We start from the raw sequence: 14,875 nt of genomic DNA, 5'->3' as shown, positions 1-14,875 counted from the left end.
ATATAATTCCTGGAAATTATAATTCTTATACTTGTTTTTATTTACAGGTTATATAATTAAGTAAAGAGATTAAGTAATTCAATTAAAGAAATTAAGTACTAATAGCTTTTGAGATAGCTTTTTATTATATAAAAAAGAAATAATATTACTTAATAATAAAGAAATAATTTAATTTCTATAATATTTCCAAAATTTCTTTATATTTATAAAAGCTAGAATTATATATTTCTTTGGCTAATTAGCTCTAATATATCTTATATAGAAGCCTGGATTAAGAATTAAGGCTATAGTATAAAAGAAAAAGAGATTAATTTTAATATAATACTTATTAAATATAATATATATAATATTAAGCTATATAAGGATCTTTTTATTTTTATTATCTTTTTTCTTTTTAAACTTAGCCTATATTATATTTAGCTAAGCTTATATAAGAAGAAAAAATGAAAATAAAAGACTTATAATTATTTCTTAAAAGAATTTAATTAAAATATCTATTATAAAAAGTATATAATTAATAGAAATAATATTTCTTTTTATAAAAAGAATAGCTTATATGAAAGTAATAAGAAAGTCCCTAGTTATATAAAGCTTTTTCTAGTCTTTATAAAATAAGAAATTCTCTATAAGGTTTTTTTTATAATTCTAATAATATTTATTTATATATTTCATTTTTTTAATAAGAATAATAAATACTTTATACTAGCTATTTTATCTCATATAATTATTTATTAAAATTATTCTTTTTATAAGTTTTATTTACTTAGCTATATAAGTAAGTAATTTATAAATATAAGCTATAATATTATATATTTTACTAAATAAATCTAAGAGCCTAAACTTAATTCTCTTTTTTTTTTTTACGAATCTCTTGAGTTTATTTCTATTATTTATATAATTCAAATTTTTCTATTTTAATTAATCTAAAGAATAAGAAAGCTTATATTATAAGATTAATAATATAACTAATATAGCAAATTTGTATTTATTATATGTTTTATTTAATATTAAGCTCTTGTTTCTAATATACTTAAATTATTTTATAAAGAGTTCTATTAGTTCTAGTATTATTACTTATAATATCTTTTAGCCTTTATATAATATTATAATTTTTTAGAACTAGAAAAAGAACTAAAAATTACTTTTTTCTTAAGTAGCTATAAACTAGCTTAAAAGCAAAAAGAATCTTTTAATACTTAAACTTATATAAGGTAAAATAGATATAAATAGTTAAAAGAAAAAAGGAATTTAGAGAAATTTAAATATTCAAGAAAATATAAATATATGAGATTATTAATTAAAGAACTCGTTATATAATATTCTTATACCAAATTTAGGATTCTTTAATCTTAATAAAAGTAGTAAAATAAGAGATAAAAAGTATATCTTTATAAGCTTTATTTAAGAGCTAATAAAGTATATAGAACTCTAGCTATTTTACTATATTATAAGAAAGGTTTTATATAATAATAAGTATAATTAAGGCTTTTATAAGAACTCTTTAATTAATTTATTATTTAAGAACTTATAAATTAAACTTTTTTATATTTTTAAATACTTGAGCTTAATAATAAAGCCCTTGAATTTATTAAGTAATTTTTTTCTAATTCTTAAAGTTAATAGGCTTAAGAAAAACAAGTAAATAATACCTTAGAATATACTTTCTGAGATTTCTTATAATAGTAATATTATATAATAATAGAAAAGAGTCTAATTAATAATATAAATATTAAAATAAAGCTTTATTTTCATTAGGTAATATATAATAAGAATGCTTTCAAATCGGGGAAATCCTCTTTAAATAATTCGCAGAAAACGTTATTATTTCGGATAATATAAGGAAATAGTTTAATTTAATTAAAGAAAATGTTTTGAGAATATACTTAAGGTAAATTAATTATATAAATAGATAAAAAGTAAAAAAGAAAGCTATAATAGGGGAACTAGTAGTGGATTTGTCTATTTCTATTATTTTTGCCTTATCTCTACTATTTTAAAACAATTAGAATATTCTATTACTAATATTATCTAATACTTATTAATACCGGCCGGAATGTTCTATAGAATATTCCAGGGTGAAATATTACTAAGCCTGCTTAGACTTATATTTACTATTTATAGAGAGCTCTTTATATATTATAATAAGCTATTTATAAAGAGCTCTTTATATATAAAACATAAAGAGCTTCTTCTAGAAGGCAGCTTTTTAAGGGAAAGCTCCTGGGGGGAGGGGGCGGCTTATTATAATAAGTAAAGATCTCCCTATAAATAGTAGGTACGAGTCTAAGTATAATTTTAGTGCAATTCCAAGCCCAATTTTAAGTAGCATGCAATTTATAGCTTTGAATTTCATAGTTTTGGTATTCTAGTACTCAAGTACTCGAGTGCTCGAGTGTTTTGACTCTTTATTGCCTAAAATCCTGCCCTATCCGGAGGCTTAACTAAAAAGTATCCGCCGACAACTTCGTCGCCCTCGCACATGGCTGATGTCAAAGAACCTCGACCTCACACGCGGCCACAGTCCCCCTTACCGTCGGATTCTCGACTCTATCCCTCCTCTCGGCCTTGAATTTGATCAGATTCTGGCTTGATTCTAGGCGTCTTTTAGAGCCTTTCTTTGCACTTCAATCCAAGACCAATTTCCGCTGTTACTCTTATTCCGGCCGCAACGCCAGAAACTACAGTCGCAAAGAACCACGACCACCGTATCATATACGATGGCATGATCAAGGCGTTCAACAGGGCAATTGGCTCTCTGGGAAAAGAGGAGCAGGCAAATGCATAGCGAGGCGAGGATCGGGCATCTGCATTATGAGGGCGTTTGTGGAAGGGAGGGGGGTCTTTTTCTTTTCCTGGCACAAAGGGCCTGGGGGAAAACCGTACGATCCAGCGAAACCAGGGACTTATCTGTCCATACGATACTCAGTAGTTCAGTTAATGCATTCAGTCTACGAACCTGTCAAAACTCATGTCTCCATCTAATGTCAACCTGTTCATTCTTTTGTGGTGTTCCGCCCATGCATCTGAACCTCCTATCCTCCTCGTCTTGAACGCCGCTTTCCTCGAATGTACCTGCCTTCCGCGTTGGGACTGGCCGACAAAAGGACAAGATTCCTTTTCAGCTTCCCAGTAGATGCCAAGGGAAAAGGAAGCGAAGAGTGGTTGAACTGTTTCCAGTCCACGTGCTGCCAGAAAATCTATGCCACTTTGGGCCGTATCATGTTCCACTGCGTGCGTACTACGGCTGGAGTTCTGGTTGGGAACTTCTGGAAGATCCAGCTCCAAGACTTGTCCTCTTTCTTGTATGCCAGCAAGCGCTGCTCGTCTAGAGGCTTCTATGGGACATTTAACCTCGTATCCGAATAGCCTACCTCGTCCTCGCTCGAATATCCGTCACCGTCGCTGCCGGACTCGGGATCATTATTACTCAATCCACTCTCATTATTATTGCTACTCAATAGCTTACTCCTTTGCAATGCAAGAGCCCCGGTATTAACGGCTCTGCCATTCTGGGACCGGATACGCGTTATATTAACAGAGTTACGGCTTGCCTTCGCAGTAGTCAATAAAGCTGCTTTATCAAACAAGGGCCATAGTAATATATACTAGCTAAAGCCACTCAAAAGGTACGAATATTACTTAACTGGCTAGATAATAAAGTTATTAATCTTCTTTATATAGCTAGTACTCGCAATAAGTCAAGCTAACTAACTAAAAGAAACTTCTCTTCTATTATAATTATTCCGGATTATTATTATAAATAAGTAATAATATATAGAATATAAATAAAATATAATTTCAATTAGTATTAATAAGGGAACTTTAGATAATTAGCTAAGATTAAAGTTAGTAACTAATATTTATATATTTATATTTTATAATATAAAAGACACTAGTAAAAGTAATTAGTTTTTAATACTCGAGCTTAAAATAACTCTAGAATTCTAATTAAAAGATAAATATATTGAAATTAAAAAGTAATTATTATTAATTAGCTAGTCTTAAACTTTTATTAATTCTTTTAGTTATTTCTACTAATACTATAATATTTATTTCTTATTATAATTCCTTATTTTTATTCTTATTATTACCTTTATTTCTTATTACTTTTTCTTATTAATAAGAAAAGTATTAAATATAAAATTAACTAGATTATATTTATTTATTATAATCTAATTAATATAAAGAAAATTCTTTTAATTAAGCTATTTCTCTAATAATACTTTATAATAATATAATTATATAATAAGTTATTTAAAAGATATAAAAAAGAAATATAAAACTATTTCAAGAAAATTATTAATATTATATTACTTATTAAAATTATTAAGTTAATAGTTATTTCTAGGTTATTAAGAGAACTTATATCGGGTATTATTATATTTCTAATATAAAAATTATTATTATTAACTTTAGTATTAAAAGTACTCGAGTTATTATTATTTTATAAAATAATTTAATTTTTTATATTATATTAAAAAAACTAAATATTTATTTTTATAATATAAATCTATAATAGTTAATAAAATTACTCTTTTTATTTATAATTACCTTTTTAATTTCTTGCTTTTTATAATCTAAATTAAAGTAAAATATTATAAAGCCTTGCTTTTATAGCTTAATAATAAATAATTCTTTAATAATAAGAATATTATTATTATTATTATAAAGCTTTTAAAAACTTTATTTTAAAATATATTTATTATAAAATTAAAATCTTATTATTTTCTTAATTCTAATATTAATTATGTTTTAATATATTCAAATCTTTAATAATAACAGGCTATTTTAACTAAAATACAGTTATTAACTCTTTAGTATAAATATACTAATTTCATAATTTCAAATAACTAAATTTTAGTATTATATCCTATAATTATAGGCCCCTTATAGTCTAATAGAGCTTCTAGGCTCTTAAATTCTAGCTTAGACTATATTTATTCTTAAATTAAGAATTTTTTATATGCCTTTATAAAATAGAATTAAGGCAAAAACTTTACTAGTATTAATTAATAATAAATTAGATTTACTTGGGCCTAAAATAAAGAAGAATAACTTTATAATATTATTCTAATTTCTTTAGAGAATTAGAATATAGTTTTATATCTTCTATTTTATATTTAATATTAAATTATATAGTTTTCTATTATAATTATTAATTCTATATTTGAAATTTTATAAAAAACTTTTATTTAAATCCCTTTTTCTTTTCTAAATCTAAGTAGCCTCGTTTAAGAAAGTACTATATTAGTAATAATTCTTTTAATTCTTTAAAAAAGAATTCTTTCTTATTTTACTACTTAATATAAGGCTAGCTAGGCTATATTTACTATTTGAACTAGCTTACTACTATAGTTAAAAACAAGTAATATCTTTTTATTAGAATTAAATATAAACTTATATAGGAATAAGCCTATTAAAATTCGAGAGAAATTCTATTATTTTACTAGCTATTAAATACGATTTTAATATTAATAATAATAAGACTAATAGAGGTATTCTTATAATTAAATCTATTTAATTCTGTAGTTATAATATATTACTTGTACTTAATAAAAATAAAACTAGTAAGAGATATATTAACTTATATACTTATAACTAGTATATTAGATAAGGTAAACTCGAACTTTTTAGTATTAAATATAAATATTATATTATTATATTATACCGTAATCTTAGCTTACTTTCTATTATAAGAAACTATAATTTAGACTAATTCGTAACCTGTATTAACTATAGTAAGAAAAGTAGTAAATAGATTATTTTCTAGTATTTTAATATCGAGAATACTTAGTATATCTTCTGTTTATAGCCCTGGTAATAATATAACTACTTATATAAGATCTTCTTTAATCAGGCAATAATATAATACTAATAACTAAAAGGCCTCGTAGCATGTTTAGGATTTTACCTCGTATACTTCTAGAAATCAAACCTATTTTCTCAGGTATTATTACAATCCAGGAACCAATCTCTAATTCTCTCTAAACTGGGCCAGGGGCATAACAGTTAGAGCCCAGTACTAAGTTTAGAGGCTGCGAACTAACTTTAATCAACATAAGGCTGAGCCAACGTTCTGCTTCCCCCTAATAAGATGCAATGATTCGGCAACGTACCAATACCAAATGGCGAATTCCACTTGAGGTCGAGTAGTAGAAGTTAAGCAATCGAGGCACTCAGGTTATTTTATGGAGCCTCTCTCTCTAGCTAAGGGGAATATTAAGGGCACAATAATTATAATTGAAACAAAAGACCCCTAAGAATTCCAGAAACAATTCAGCATCCTTATAAGTATCTCGTTTCAGTCTGATATCCATGAATGACGAAGAGCTAACTTTATACGCACTTAGTATTGTCCGTTGCGTCGCGTCATATAGCACCATCAGAACCTGGGCAGGAGTTCGGAACAAACACGCTGCACCCTAACTCCTCGTAAGCGAGTCAAAAGGGGGACACACTCTGCAAAGCATGTCTGTACGACACGTGGTGTTCACACCTGAAGGAAATTCGGCACAAAATTTCCGTAAGGTCCACTTCTAATTTTTCATCCCTCTTGTTGGTTTTTAAAACAACGAACGTCACTAGGGAAGAACCACCTTATTGCATCCTTGTTCGCGGGGCTGTGGGGAGGAAGGAAGATGCTGTGGGGCTCTAGAGTCTCGGGACCGAACTTTTACCCTGTGATCCGCAGCCACTCTAAATCTCCACTGACACAATGCTGCGCCATTTGCCAGCCGTAGATACGTTGTGGAGAAATAGTCTCACCGAAATCAAGATTCACTCCGGCTGCTCCACAACACACATGCCATCTGGACGCGGGGTACCTGGCTCGTGTACGCGGCAATCCCGAGCTTGAATATTAATCGCCACCACTATTAGCACTCTGGATGTCAATATATATTGAGGACTAGGCCTCGGAATGTAGACCTATTCGTTGCCTCAGACCCTTGTTTGACGTTTTCTCTCTCCGTTCTTCTTCCACGTCAACATGCGGTCCTCCATATGGACGTGCTTTGCAATTGTACCAGCAGCTGTTGTACATGCCGTTCCATCCCTGGCTGATGTGTGCACAATAGACTATGGTATGTGCATATTACTTATTTTAAAGATAGGTAGAGAGTCGAGCTCTTTTGACATCTTTGGATGTGCATGGAGCACTGGCATTTAACAAGATATTCTACTAACTTGACGCCACAGTCACAGCCCATTTACCTCCAGCTGGTATCTATCCGGGCATTTCAATGGTTGATTCGTTCGTCTCTGCCAACCCTGTGTATAGTGCGGCAGTCAAGGACGCAAACTTCTACCCAAATGCTGTGTTCGATTACTGCAATGTCAGCTTCTCTTACTCCCACGATGGACTCAATGACACTGTTGTCCTGACATATTGGCTACCTGCGCCTGGGAACTTCCAAAATAGGTACCTATCAACTGGTGGTGGAGGTTATGCAATCAATTCTGGAACGCAATCACTTCCCGGGGGGCTGATTTATGGGGCCGTGACTGGAATCACAGATGGCGGTTTTGGCGTAAATCAAGGCGCGGCGATTAACACGTTCCTTGTGGCAAATGGCACACTCAATTGGCACAATATCTACATGTTTGGATACGAAGCCATTCACGAGATGGGAGAACTAGGCAAAAGCTTCACCAAGACCTTTTTCAACATGTCCGAGTCAACGAAATTGTATTCCTACTATCAAGGATGTTCAGAAGGTGGCCGGGAGGGTTGGAGTCAAGTCCAACGCTTCGCGGATGAGTTCGATGGCGCCTCAATCGGAGCTCCAGCATTCAGGTTTGCTTTCCAGCAAGTACAGCATCTGTATTCAAACGTCGTCGAGCATACCCTTAATTACTTCCCACCGCCCTGTGAACTCCAAGCAATCGTCAACGCCACAATTCTCGCTTGCGACTCCCTGGACGGGAGAGTCGATGGTGTCGTTTCCAGGACCGATCTTTGCACAGCACAGTATGACATAGCAGCTACTCTAGGTCTCCCTTACTATTGTGCCCCAGGGGCTGCTACACGATCCGGATCAGCTACCCCGGAGCAGAATGGAACTGTGACGGCACAAGGCGTAGCCCTCGCCAAGGAGATCTTCGAGGGACTACACGATTCTGAGGGACGGCGTGCATACTTCACATACACACCCAGCTCAACATTCACAGATGCACAGACCCAGTGGAATCCAACCTCCGGTAAATGGGAGCTTTCAGTCACCAGCCTTGGTGGCTCCTTCGTCAAGGTTCTGTTGGATTTACAGATAGGAAGCAACCTCCCAAGTCTTGACAACGTGACATACGACACACTGGTCGAATGGATCGACGAAGGTTGGAACAAGTACAACGACGTCCTGATGACGAATTAGCCGGATTTAACACCGTTCAAGAAAGCTGGCGGCAAAGTAATACATTTTCACGGCGAATCCGACTTCAGCATTCCCACGGCCTCCTCAGTTCGCTACTGGGAATCTGTGAACAAGATCATGAACCCCGGGGTGAGCTACAACGAGAGCGTGGCGGCGACCCAAGAGTTCTACCGCTTGTTCTTGGTTCCTGGGGGTTCGCATTGTGCACCGAACGCTGCGGAGAGCAATGGTCCTTGGCCGCAAACGGCTCTTGCGAATCTGATTGATTGGGTGGAGAAGGATGTGCCGCCAGTGACGTTAAATGGGACGATTTTACTGGGCCAAAACAAGGGGCAGAATCAACAAATTTGTGGGTGGCCATTGAGACCACTTTTCACTGGTAATGGCTTGAATTTGGAGTGTGTGTATGATCAAGGATCCATTGATAGTTGGATCTACGAACTGGATGCTTTTGATATGCCGGTGTATTAGGTAGTGACGGCGTCGAGTTCTTTAATGAGGCTGGAGAAACAGTGAGGAAAGAAGTTCTCGGCTTAACGGGGAAAATCTGACAAAGACTCACTCCACGTGTCAAAATCCAGATATGCTATATTTGGTAATGCTTCAGCCGTCAGAATAAGAGTATACTCCCCACTTGACATATTCACGTCTGACTTTCTGTCCACCCCAGAAAAACCCACTCACATCGATTGGCAACCTTCAATTCAAATCAATCACTCGAGAAAAACGCCCCGGCTGGGTAAGGCCGCCATGAATCGCTAACTGAAAACTATCTATTAACTCCCTTGCTTCACAACTTACTCCTTAGATCTTTTCTCCCACTGCAACCTAGCCGGCAAGACTGGCCTCGTAAGCATAGCCGTATAATCCGTCTTCGGAACCCCCTCTCCCTCCATTGGCCTAAACACAAAATTCCTCACCATATAAGCAATAATTGTACACAACTGCAAATAGGCAAACTCCTCTCCCACACAGCGATGTCTCCCCGCTCCAAACGGCAGAAAAGCGGACATAGCACCTCGCTTCTCCCCCCTTTCCAGAAAATCAGTCATCGCTTCCCACCTTCGCGGCTCCCACTTGTCTGGCTCGGGAAAATACTCTGCAGATTGGGCGGTCACACCAGGGGCTGATATTAGGACGTGGGAAGTGGGGATTTTATACGACCGAGACGTGGAAGTGAATGTTAATGGTACTTTGACGGCTCGCATGACAGTGTGAATCGGATCGTGAAGACGTAGTGTCTCGCGAACAACCATTTTGTGCAGAGGAAGCTTGCTCACAAGATCTCTTCTAGCTGAAATAATGAGGTCGGTGCCAAGAGCTTCCCTCTGTTCCTGGTATAGCGCTTTTTGGATATCAGGACGTGACGCGAGCCGGAATAAGATCCAGGAGCCGACGGAGTAGGCGTTGTGCTGTCCGGCCATGAGGAGGCCGATCATCAGGTTTGCGATTTCGTGGTCTGGAACAGGTGTGCCATCTTTGTAGGTTGAGCGCATTAGGCTCCATATCATGTCGTCGTCTGCTTCGCGGGCACTTTCGCCCCCGAGCGCTCGTCGGCGATTAATGATGTTCGTGTAAATTGCAGCGATCTTTTTATGTGCTTCGTCCCTTCTTCGGTTCACTGGAAGTGGTAATCCAGGAAGGTAGAAATTGATGGGGATGAAGCTTAGGTCAAGGGTGTGGTAGAGGTCAGCAAGTCCCTGGTCGAGCTTTTCCCTTACTTCTTTGCCTTGAAGCGAGGCGGCTGCAGTGAAGATAGTCGTGACGGCCATACACTCAACAACATCAAAAACGCCCTCATTTCCTTGGAAATCTTCGGCGTGTTCAACGTAGTTCTGCATTACATCGAGAAATACGGGGACGAAGGAGTCCAGTTTATCTGCCGTCAAGCTGTATTTCAAAAGCTGTAGTTGGTCAGAAATGTTGTTCCCTGGCCATTGAACAGCCACCGTACCTTTTTCTGCTCCATAAGCTTTGCCGGAGAGCAATCATAGCAGACGTCTTTGCCAAAGATCGGAAGGGTAAGGCCTCGGTAGATGTCGGCTGCACTGATCTCGCTCACGCTGCTGTTAAGCACAAAATTATTCCCTTCTAGTCCAAGGCAGACCGTATGTTTCTTTCCGACGAGTACAAACGAGAATATGTTACCATACTGACATACGTTAATGCCAATTGTATGAAAAGTAAGGAAGAAGACAGTACTTACCTTTTTCTGATACTTGAAGTAGAATTTGTAGGGATCGATACCATAGTCGATTGTTGACCCAATAAAAGGAAGCCAAGAGAAGACCAGAGGCGGTTCATCCTTGTTGGGGAATAGCAACTGCTGTATTATGTGTCGAGCAATAGATAGGGCTATGAGCGCGATGGGAATGATCAAGATCTCTGCCCAGACTGGCGTTCCGGTTGGGTTGATGGTCATCATATTTGGGCTGAACAGAGTTCCTTGTGATAATCTGCTGGCTGGCGCTGTAAATGACAAGCATCAAGGAGTGACTTCTACATCCGTTTGAAGCGCAATGTTGTGTTGGGAAAGTTCCGAAAGGAAGGCTGGTTGTGAAGCTTAAAAAAGAAATTTGTTCGGCCCCTTCACCGCATTTCGTACTGGCGTCCGCACCCTTCGAGACATGGGCAGGGCCCGTCAGGTTATTTATCCCTGCGGCGGCTGTGAACCAATGTTGAAAGGGGGTTGGCTGCCACTAATGCAAGCCTCTTTCACTGTGGCTTGCCTTACCCCTCATTAAACAGCCTGCCCTCCTCAAACTGGATTTCTTTCTTGTCAAAACTGATATTGAATAGCTTCCAAAAAGTCTATATCTTTCTTGTGACCTAATTAATAGTTGTTAAGAACCTTACAGTAGTATTACTTCAGACATCCATCTGCTTCAAGGCAGTTAACCTTAAACCCTAACAGTGCATGTTTGCAGTCGAATTTCAGTTTTAACTCGTGAGTGAAGATCTTAAAGACAATACATTTCAGCTCTTGTACGGTAATTGCCACAACCCTGTTCACATTCTTGGACTTCTAATAATGTTCCTATATGCAGCCTACATTTTGCTCCGCATTCATTACGTTAATCAGCACCAACGCGAAACTTTGACCTCTAGCTCAACTTCTTTCGTCAACTCATCAATCATGATTTCTCCTCAAGATCCAATGATCCAACAAAGTCATCTAAGCACAACGTCAACTTAATAGAACCACCTCAGCCATATTCTGCTCCTATATCCTCTCAAATAAGCCACCTCGCCATCGGCGCTGGCACCCAAAGTCTCATGGACCCTCAAGCCTTCAGCAACACCCTCGGTATCCCGATTTTAGCCGCTGACTCCCCAGAGGTCCTCCCCTTCTATCATTTGCTGGAGCACGAAATATCAATTCGGGAGTCGCTGTTCTCGCACTGCTGTATACGGGCTAGAGAAAGGCCGTTGGAGCACTTTTCATGTGTGAGGTAGTGACCGCTCTGCTTGATGCCTGGATCTGTGCTCGGGATGATGAGGTGGAGGAAAAGGCTGTTGGGCACACGTCTATGGGTGCTATTGTTAAAGTTATGAACATGGCAATGGTTTGGGCATAGAGGGCGATGTTTCAATGTCAGACCGATCGGGGTTTCATGAAGTGACAGCACTGCCCGATACTTTCCAACCCCCGATCTTTGAAATTGCATCGAACATTGTCGAGAAGAACTTCAAACGGCTGCAACTTCGGTACCTAGAACTTTTATAATACACGCAAAGTAAAATGCAGCGGAATTGTTTCATTAAGCGCCTTCAGAATTTCCGACAATGAACCCCTTTTCTTGTTGACCCATACCCATTTTTCAAAATTGATCATTAAATTTCTCCTATTCGGATTTACCACTTTCCTCAGTCCCGTTGTGTTGATTGTTCCGCCGGTGAAACAAGGAATCCACTCTTGAAAGCTATTCACCATCAGCACTGCTTTTGAGAACAGGGTCAACTAAACTCACTTCCTGGGATTAATGAGGCAGCATACATAACCAACTAAATCGGTCTTAAATAGTCTGCTGTCACTTCCTCCGTATAATCTTCCCAGAACTTGATTACCGCCTTCGCTCTTGCAGCCAAATTTTCATTCCCCTCTGTAACAACCAATTCCCAAACAAGCACCAAACTCCCTGAATGCAAGTCGATATTGCGGGCTTCAATCTAGGATACCCCATACCCCCAGTGCCTTTTAGAAGCTCCGCTATCAAAATCAGCATCACTTCATCGCCCACGACTCCTCTTTGTCCAAAACAACTTACAGCAATTAGCCAGGCACTTCTCGCCCAATGTTCTTGCTCACTCCTCCTCAGCAGTAAATAAATGACACATCCGAAGCGCCATCCTCAAGCCCAAGCAATCTGTACTCGCGGTCAACTTTCCCTCTATCATCTCCCTATACCCCTTACTTCCTTCTCCAGCACCGTACCCCCTGCCGTCTCCTCCACAAACCGAGAACCCACAAATCCAGTAGCAGCATCTAGATCGCCCTCACTCGGAACCAGCATCCTCTCCATATCCTTGCTTATCTTTCACACCATCCTTTTACTCCCACCTGTCCCCGTGACAATAAACTTCTCATGCACAGCCTTCGCAAGTTGAATCGCCAACTCATTCCACTCTATCTCTCCACTTGCCACACACAGCCGATTAAGAGCAAACATCCACGAATTCAGGTAATGGTGGTACATCCTATCGCTATCACTCCCATCCTCTTCCAACTTCCAAATCCTCAATCCTCCCTTCGGCGGCTCATCATACGTCGCTCCTCCAAGCTTTTCTTTCCCCTTCTCGTTCTGCCAAGAACGTCATGGACTGAGTGAACGAGGGCTTTTGCGAGGGCGAACTAGAGAGGAGAAGAAGAAGCGAGATGGTACAGGGTGAGGAAATTGAAAACCCCGAAGGCATCGGTCTAGAGATAGCGCCCGCGATGGCAACCGGATTTGGGGTGTGGTGTCCAAGTTGAGGCAGTTGTGGGGCTGAGTACTTCAAAGAGCCCGTAGACGGATTGAATTGCTCCTTGGAAGCGGTTGAGGCGTATTGGTGGGATTGCCAGCTTAACGTTGAAGTTTCCCTGGCCGAAGTGTGTGTTCTATGATAGTGTCCTAGTGGAACCTTATTAATATTGTTGCTTAGAGAGGATTGGAGGTTCTGAGAAAAACAGTATTTACTTTTGCAAGAAGTAGTGCATTCCTGATTGCTGCCATTGATAGAGTGTTTAATGATCGTGAAGATTAGTCCACGATATGGAAGTCGAGTGGGCGTGGTAACCATCAATGACGCCACTTCATGCCAACCTTCCGACTCAAGAACAAAAATTGGGTAATTCAAACGAGTAAGCCCTCCCTATTCATGCTAAACTTTCCCCTAAGTTAATACTTGTCTTTACTAACGCCAGCTACCATGAGTCACGTGTCAATTCGTTGGCTCTCCTTGGAGCAGCGAAACATTTCAAGAGTTCAACTGCTTCACTGAATACAACATCCAATAACGGAACGTGTTCAAGTCTTGAGTCTATTTGCCTTTATTCATTTGGTAGCCATTATTCAAAAGTTTAGTCATTGTTGAAATCTTTTGAAGTGTTAGTATGCGTTCGAACTACGAGAGCAGGGAAGGGGAGTAAAACTCTGATCGACCGACTTTCTTTGCCTGCTTTTGACGGGGGTTTTAGTTGATCCCTACTATCGCTTAATCTGATCACTATTATCAAACTCTGCATATGCTCGTTTGTTTTAGCTAATCACTATTTTTGCTTAAAGAAGCAAGATAGCTAGCTGAGTAAATGAATAGGTTCTGTAGCGGTTATATTTTAGGCATATGCTTGAATAGACCCTTCTTGTGCTTTGTATATATAAGGGCTAGGAAGGTCGTTAGTCCCGAGCTTGCGAGGGGGCTTAGGGCCAGGGGTTAGGGTCCGGGTTGGTCCCGGGGGGCTAGGGGCAGTGAGAGCCTCTCGCATTGGGATATATTAAAGCGTAAAGGCCCTACGCGTTAAGGTTGGCATATGCTAAGTATATGGGTTCCATATGCCAAGTATATACTAGAGATAATAGCAATAGTAAAGCAAGATGTATTCTAACTTACTTATGTGCTTCTTAGTAATAAAGGTTAAGCATATGCTAGGAGTATGCCTAGGGGGCCGTGAGGGCAAGAGGTCAGGGTGGAGGTGGCTAAGCACGAACGCAGGTGTCTATATATTATTAAGGCTAGTAGATACAGTGTGGTTTTTGGTGAGGAAATTTAATCCCTACTATGGGAAATACAAGGGTACGCTTATTGATAATAGTGATCAGCTTAAGCGAAAGTAGGGCTCAGCTACTGGCTCCTATTAACGAGTGAATTATTAGAAATCAACTGAGTCTTGTAGATCTCGAGAGATCATCTGTGATTTTTAGCCTCTGTGGTGTTTCAAACTCGTTGCAAAGAAGAAATGGCCGCTGAAAACAGATAGATAGTGGGCTTCAGAAGTTCAGATTCTTGAGCAGCGGTCATATCAAAAA

General features: G+C 38.0%; 2 protein-coding genes across 2 annotated transcripts; one reads left to right on the top strand and one right to left on the bottom strand.

Moving 5' to 3' along the window:
* Window positions 1–6,988: 6,988 nt before the first annotated feature.
* On the top strand, window positions 6,989–8,840 carry K444DRAFT_627301 (feruloyl esteras-like protein B precursor; the record flags this gene model as incomplete). The annotated part of the gene is made up of 3 exons (XM_024882780.1): window positions 6,989–7,082; window positions 7,198–8,331; window positions 8,395–8,840. The coding sequence occupies 3 exons, from the start codon at window positions 6,989–6,991 to the stop codon at window positions 8,838–8,840; spliced, it is 1,674 nt and encodes a 557-aa protein (XP_024739257.1).
* Window positions 8,841–8,893: 53 nt separating this feature from the next.
* Window positions 8,894–10,955, bottom strand: K444DRAFT_585481 (14-alpha sterol demethylase Cyp51B). Its single transcript, XM_024877924.1, has 3 exons — window positions 10,576–10,955; window positions 10,324–10,521; window positions 8,894–10,273 (listed from the first exon to the last, which is right to left on the bottom strand). Exons 1-3 carry the CDS (start codon window positions 10,792–10,794, stop codon window positions 9,167–9,169), a joined length of 1,524 nt encoding a protein of 507 aa, XP_024739256.1. The 5' UTR covers window positions 10,795–10,955; the 3' UTR covers window positions 8,894–9,166.
* Between the last annotated feature and the right edge of the window lie 3,920 nt (window positions 10,956–14,875).

This window comes from Hyaloscypha bicolor (assembly GCF_002865645.1).
Source record: "Hyaloscypha bicolor E unplaced genomic scaffold K444scaffold_53, whole genome shotgun sequence".
NCBI lineage: Eukaryota > Fungi > Ascomycota > Leotiomycetes > Helotiales > Hyaloscyphaceae > Hyaloscypha > Hyaloscypha bicolor.
This window is presented reverse-complemented; position numbering and strand designations above follow the sequence as displayed.

Excerpts from the sequence above, each read along its gene's own strand:
- K444DRAFT_585481 (XM_024877924.1), bottom strand. The coding sequence starts at position 10,794 with ATGATGACCATCAACCCAACCGGAACGCCAGTCTGGGCAGAGATCTTG. Across the intron at positions 10,522-10,575 it reads ACTTCAAGTATCAGAAAAAG|TATGGTAACATATTCTCGTT; the intron begins GTAAGTACTGTC and ends AACGTATGTCAG. Across the intron at positions 10,274-10,323 it reads AGCTTATGGAGCAGAAAAAG|CTTTTGAAATACAGCTTGAC; the intron begins GTACGGTGGCTG and ends GACCAACTACAG.